The 6,953-nt window shown below is 49.2% G+C and overlaps 1 protein-coding gene across 1 annotated transcript in view; it reads right to left on the reverse strand.

Moving 5' to 3' along the window:
* nrp2a (neuropilin 2a) overlaps positions 1–6,953 on the reverse strand; it is an 86,701-nt gene that overhangs the window by 37,171 nt on the left and 42,577 nt on the right. Inside the window, 1 exon segment of the mRNA XM_023997818.2 lies at positions 4,446–4,590. Within this exon segment, the coding sequence (XP_023853586.1) occupies positions 4,446–4,590 (145 nt within the window).

Consider the following 6,953-nt stretch of genomic DNA (forward strand, 5'->3'; position numbering starts at 1 on the left):
TCTAATCTCTCGTCTTCTCTCCTCTCTCTCTTCTCTCTCTCTTTCACTCACCTTCACTCACTCTACCTCACCTCACTCTCTCTCTCTTATTTCTCTTCCTCTCCATTGTATCTCTATCACCATCTGGCAGTAGGTGATGCAACGTGGACCTATGTATCTACTTCAGGGGACAGCTATTTGTAGTTGGACTCATGGGGGTAGGGTTTAACACACAGACACATCACATCTGGTAGAGAACATACGCACGGACACACACACACACACAACACGCACCAGTGCACAGGGCCAAGCAAAATACAGGGGACAGAGTGGCCTCCGACACAGGGAGAGGAAGACCAGAAGAGAGATTGACAACACTGTAGCGAGGGGTGAAGAAGTGAGGAGAGAGAGTGAAGGAAAGGTTGGTAGAATGATTACAGCTCAGATACACGAGAGGAGAGGAGAGAGGAGAGATGATGACGGGAAAAAATATAATACAAATAGTCTGAGAGAAGGAAGACAAGGAAGGATATAGAGAGGAACGGAGAGAGAGGGAAAGCAAGGAATGGCCAATAGACCCAGAAGAGCGAAAGAGACAGATTGAAAGCGCATTCAATTATTTGACTATAGGCCTACATTGCATATGATCTAATAGGCCTGCATTTCAATGCAACAAACACCATATGCTTTAAAATAAGCCTTTGTCTGGCACCCTTGTGGTCAGTTGGTGTAACGCTGGTTGTCTATCGTGGTGCATCTTGGGCGCACAATATCATGGTTCTACAGGTGTGCTTGCCCAATGGAACCTCTATTTGCCTTTGTGAGGGCCCTGGTCAAATGTAGTGCACTAATAGGAATAGAGTCCCATTTGAGAACAACCGAATCAGTGTCTGTTTTAACTGATAATTAAGCGTTTTACCTGTGGGTCCTTTTTCCTCTGAGTTCCTCTTATATGTGGAGGTGGACAGTCCCAAACTTGTTGCTAGACTGTAAATTAACCATTATTATACATGTCACTTGGAGTTGAGTTTAGGGCCTACTTCCTCTATCGTTTGTCTTTCCTCGTGTGTGTGTGTGTGTGTGTGAGTGTGTGGCAGTGTGTGAGTGTGCGTGCGTGCAGTGGCGTGCCTGGCGTGCGTCGTGGCGAATAAGACGTCAGCGTGCGTGCGTTATCAGGCATGCCAGAACTGGACGGTTTGTGGTTTTAGGCCATGGAGCCTCACTTGGGGGGAGATGGACAGATAGTGGAGAGAGGGATGGGGGAAGGAGAGCGATGGAAAGAGAGAGAAGTCGGAGAGAGCAGAAATGAGAACGAGAGAGGAATTGGATTGTTATGCAGGTGTTTTTGATGGGTGGTGGCGTTTAGCTGGTGGATGACTCCAGACGCCAGATTAGAGGGACCGGACATGAGGTGGGCTCAGATGTCTCTCATAGCATTTGTGCCCCTCCTCCACGAGCATGATTGTCTGTTGTCTGTCGTGTCCTTCCGTAACAGGAAAGAGGCTCCTCTCCTATAAGCACATGTATCCTCTGAACCTCTAAACTCTTCTCCCTGAGGGGTCAAGAGAGGAAGGGGGGTGTAAGGAGGGTGCCGGACGTTTGTGGGAAGGATGCCACAGGAAGTTGTCCTTGGTCATGTCCTGCCCTCCTGTCAGAGACATCCTGTATACTTTTACAGAACAACCCCAATTCCTGTCCGCCTTGCCTATGTCATGTCCTCGGCATTTCTTTCTGTCCACTGTCAGACTCACCCCACGGGTGGGTAGTAATTGCACGTGGGTGGTGTGGGAGGGGGAGTGTGGGTGTGTGTGTTCGTGCATGTGTGGTGTCTGCCCTTCCGAACCCGACCCTACCTGCCTCACGCTTTGTCCCCCCAAACACACAGCAGTACAGCTGGGGGTGGAATGTCATTGGATCTGTCTTTAGGTTGTCTGTGCTTAGCTGGGGCTCTGTGTGTGGTGCAGCGAGCGAGAACCACTACTGCGGGCTATGGATGTGTGGTGTGTGTGGGTGTGGCAGAAGCGAGCGAGCGAGTTGAGAGAAAGAGAGAAAGAAGAGAGAGAGAACTGAAGAATAGTATCGTAGCGGAAGACAATTTTACTCTGACTTGCTTCGCAACACTTCTTTCACTTTTGCCCAAGATTATTGTTTGCAAATGTGAGGACAGCATCCCCCTCTTTTTGACAATATGCACATCTCTTAGCTACCACACAACTGCAGCACACTGGATTAATTTCCATATTATCATGTTGGTCGTTTGCAGGTGCGCTATGCCAGAGGGCGATTTACGGTCAACGAAATTGGAGTCGCAGCAATCACCTTCTTTGTTCCCCATGTCACTCATCCGATCATTCCTCATCCCATCCACGCCGGCATGATGCATAGGGCAGCAACAAAGCTCCCACTTCTGTCAGTCTTTGGCCTTTGTGTGCTGTGGTGTAAAAGGGTTGTGTGGTATCTTTTGATTGGTATAAAAGATCGAACCAATAAACCCTTTTCTCTGTGTGGTTCTCCAGATGTTCCAATGCGAAAACAGACGCCGGATCCTGAGGTGGTGTTGACCGCGTACGCCCAGCCGGTCCACTGGAGCACGCCTTCGTACGCATACACCCGGCCTCAGAGCTGGAAGAACGGGCATTGCTCTGCCGCTTCGAACTCTAGCGGCTGTCAGATCAATAAGGTGTGTGGTGTGTGTGTGGTGTGATGTGTGTGTGTGTTGTGTGGTGTGTGTGTGTGTTGTGTGTGTGTGGTGGTGTGTGTGTGTGTGTGTGTGTGTGTTGTGGTGTGTGTGTGTGGGGTTGTGTGTGGAGAGGCCCCTCGCCCCCTGGGTAATGATCCCCCGGACCATCTTGGGGACACCCAAGTCCACTTGGAGCCACTCCTCCCCAGCCAGGGGCTGAGCGGGGCTGGGGAACCAGCCTGAGTGGCTGCCCACAAGGCGGGCATTCCCAGGGGACCACAGCATGTCTCGAGCTGACGAGGCTGAGATCTGGGCGTCGGGGAGCAGGCCAGAGAGGAGGCCCTGCATCTCTGAACACGGAGCATCTGAAGTTATGGAAGAAGATGAGTGGGGAGAGGGATGGGGAAGGGAGGGGGAGTGGGAAGGGAAATTATTGATCAAAATCCCCTTTATTGGGTCAATGTCATACATTACACAAAACTATCACATTTCAACCCTCACATATTATCTGTAAAAGAAGCAACGAGAGAGAAGGAGGGAGAGAAGGGGAGGGGTTCCAGGAGATGATAGAGGAGGAGGAGAGAGAGATGGAACTAGGAGAGAGAAGAAAGAAAGAGCGAGGGAGAATGGTAGGGGAAAGAGAGAGAGAAAGAGGACGGTAGAGGAGATTAGCGAGGAAGAGACCGAGGGAGAAACAGGGGAGAGAAGACCAGAGACAAGACGAGACAGAGGGAGTGAGACCAAGAGAGGAGAGAGAGAGAGRRGAGAGCATTAGCAGGGTTGACGGTTTAAGAGCACACAGATCAAAGTTTCATGCTGTTATGTCACAGCACTGGCAATGAATGTAAATTATGGATAAATGGCAACAGAAATGTATGTGTGTGTGTGTATGTGAGTGTGTGTATCGACGTGAGGTCATCGTGCTTGTCTTCAAGTGACTATGTGTGTACCTGAACGGTGAGAGCCAGTCTAACATGCACTTGCAATACTAGCTAATGAGTGGTACTCTCTCTCCCTCTGTGAATCACAGTTCAAGGTTTACAAGTGAACAAGAGTGTCATGAATGATTGATTGTGACCCTTTCTTGTGACATACTGCATCTGCGAGATTGTATGGGGTTGAGAGAAAGTAGGCTGATATCCTGAAGTCAAAAACAGTTTAAAGGGCAGGAGAGGGAGAGGAAGAGGGAAACGGGGAGAGACAGAGAATTATTCAGAGGTAGAAAAAGGCTATTGATAGAGAGAATTGGAGTAGGTGGAGAGGGAGCGAGAGGGGGAGAAAAAGTGAAAAGCAAGAACAGAGTATGGAATGAGAGAGAAAATGAAAGCGAGAGAAAATAATGATTACGAGGGAGAAATTTAGGAGAAGGAAGAAGGGGAGCAGAAACATAGTGGAAAGGTAGAGAGAATGAGAGTGAGGGAAAAAAGACGAATGCGGACGAGGAAGTGATTGGAGACATGCTGGCTGAGAACGGAGTAAAACTTTGATTAGACTAATGCTCTGGTTGCTGTCGGAAGTTCTTATGTATGCGTGTGTGAGTGTGTGTGTGTGTGTGTGTGTGCTCATGTTACTGCGTAGTTAATGCATAAACTGGCTGGCATTTCTTCTAAGGGAATTTTTTAAGTTTCTTCACTGAGAGCAGGAGATGCCGGAACACATTTTGTCTCTCAAAAATACTCTGTTTTGACGTGCAGTGGGACAGAGGATATAATGTAAAAGATGCCTCAAGTATCTAAGGCAAAATAACTGAGACGTCTCTTTTCCCTTGGCTCCCTCTCACACACACCTATGATCTGGCAGCCGTAGAGCTCGAAACGCAGGGCAATGCCGTTCTTCCAGTTCTGAGGCCGGATGCGTACGAAGCGTGCTAGGACCGGCTGGGGTACGCGGTTCAACACCACCTCAGACGGGTCTGTGTTCGCATGGAACATCTGGAGAACACACAGAGAAAGGGTTTATGGTTCGACTTTTATACCAATCAAAAGATACCACACACCTTTTACACCACACACACAAAGGCCAAAGACTGACAGAAGTGGGGAGCCTTTGTTGCTGCCCTATGCATCAGCCGGCGTGATGGGGATGAGGGAATGAGTGAGTGACATGGGGAAAAGAGGTGATTGCTGCGCTCCATTTCTTGACCGTAAATCGCTCTGGATAAGCGCACCTGCTAAACGACCAACATGTAAATGGAAATTAAATCAGTGTGCTGCAGGTGTGTGGAGCTAAGAGATGTGCATATGTCAAAAAGAGGGGATGCTGTCCTCACATTGCAAACAATAATCTTGGGAAAAGTGAAGAAGTGTGCGAGCAAGTCAGAGTAAATGTTTCCGCTACATACTATCTTCAGTTCTCTCTCTCTCTTTCTCTCTTTCTCTCACTCGCTCGCTCGCTCTCTGCCACACACACACACACACACATCCATAGCCCGCAGTGTGAGTCTCGCTTCGCTGCACACACACAGAGCCCCAGCTAAGCACAGACAACCTAAAGACAGATCCAATGACATCCACCCAGCTGTCTGTCTGTGTTTTTGGGGGAAAAGGTGAGGGCAGGTAGGGGTTCGGAAGGGCAGACACACACATGCACGAACACACACACCCACACTCCCCCTCCCACACCACCCACGCACACTACCACCCTGGGGGGACTGAACAGTGGACAGAAATGCTCGAGGGACATGACAGGGCAAGGTCGGACAGGATTGGGTGTTCTGTAAAAGTAACAGGATGTCTCTGCAGGAGGGGCAGGACATGACCAAGGACAACTTCCTGTGGCATCCACCCACAAACGTCCGCCACCCTCCTTACACCCCCCTTCCTCTCTTGACCCCTCAGGGAGAGAGGTTAGAGGTCAGAGGATACATGTGACTATAGGAGAGGAGCCTCTTCCTGTTCACGGGAAGGACACAGACAGACAACAGACAGATCATGCTCGTGGGAGGAGGGGCACAAATGATGAGAGACATCTGACCCACCTCATGTCCGGTCCCTCTATCTGGTCTGGAGGTCATCCACCAGCCCCACCCCATCAAAACACCTGCATAACAACTCCATTCCTCTCTCTCTCATTTCTGTCTCTCACTCTCTCTCTTTCCATCGCTCTCCCCCATCCCTCTCTCCACTATCTGTCCATCTCCCCCTCAAGTGAGGCTCATGGCCTGAAACCACAAGACCGTCCTCTGGCATGCGATAACGCACGCACGCACGCACGCACGCACGCACGCACGCACGCACGCACGCACGCACACTCACACACTCACACACTCACACACACACACACACACACGAGAAAGACAAACGATAAGAGGAAGTATGAGCCCTAAACTCACTCCAAGTGACAGTTATAATGGTTAATTTACAGTTAGAACAAGTTTGGACTGTCCACCTCCAGATATAAGAGGAACTCAGAGGAAAAAAGGACCACAGGTAAAAGCTTAATATCAGTTAAAACAGACACTGACTGTGTTCCAAATGGGACTCTATTTCCTATGTAGTGCACTACATTTGACCAGGGCCCTACAAAGGCAATAGGGTTCCATTTGGGCCAAAGACACTGTAGAAACATGTATTGTGGCCCAAGATGCACCAGATAGACAACCAGGCGTTACACCAACTGACCACAGAGGGTGCCAGAGCAAAGGCTTATTTAAAGCAATGTTTTTGCATGAAATGCAGGCCTATTGTCATATGCAATGTAGGCCTATAGTCAAATAATTGAATGCGCTTTCAATCTGTCTCTTTCGCTCTTCTGGGTCTATGGCCATTCTCTTGCTTTCCCTCTCTCTCCTTCACTCTCTATATCCTTCCTTGTCTTTCCTTCTCTCAGACTATTTGTATTATATTTTCCCGTCTCATCTCTCCTCTCTCCTCTCCTCTCTGTGTATCTGAGGCTGTAATCATTCTACCAACCTTTCCTTCACTCTCTCTTCCTCACTTTCACCCTCGCTACAGTGTTGTCAATCTCTCTTCCGGTCTTCCTCTCCCTGTGTCGGAGGCCACTCTGTCCCCTGGTATTTTGTTTGGCCCTGTGCACTGTGTGCGTGTGTGTGTGTGTGTGTGTCCGTGCGTATGTTCACACAGATGTGTGTGTCTGTGTGTTAACCTAACCCCCATGAGTCCAAACCACAAACTGTCCCCCAGAAGTAAACATAGCCAGTTCTCACCTACTGCCAGATGGTGTAGAGATAATGGAGAGGGAGAAATAGAGAGAGAGAGTCTAATCTCTCGTCTTCTCTCCTCTCTCTCTTCTCTCTCTCTTTCACTCACCTTCACTCACTCTACCTCACCTCACT

This window comes from Salvelinus sp. IW2-2015, linkage group LG12 (genome assembly GCF_002910315.2).
Source record: "Salvelinus sp. IW2-2015 linkage group LG12, ASM291031v2, whole genome shotgun sequence".
Taxonomy (NCBI): domain Eukaryota; kingdom Metazoa; phylum Chordata; class Actinopteri; order Salmoniformes; family Salmonidae; genus Salvelinus; species Salvelinus sp. IW2-2015.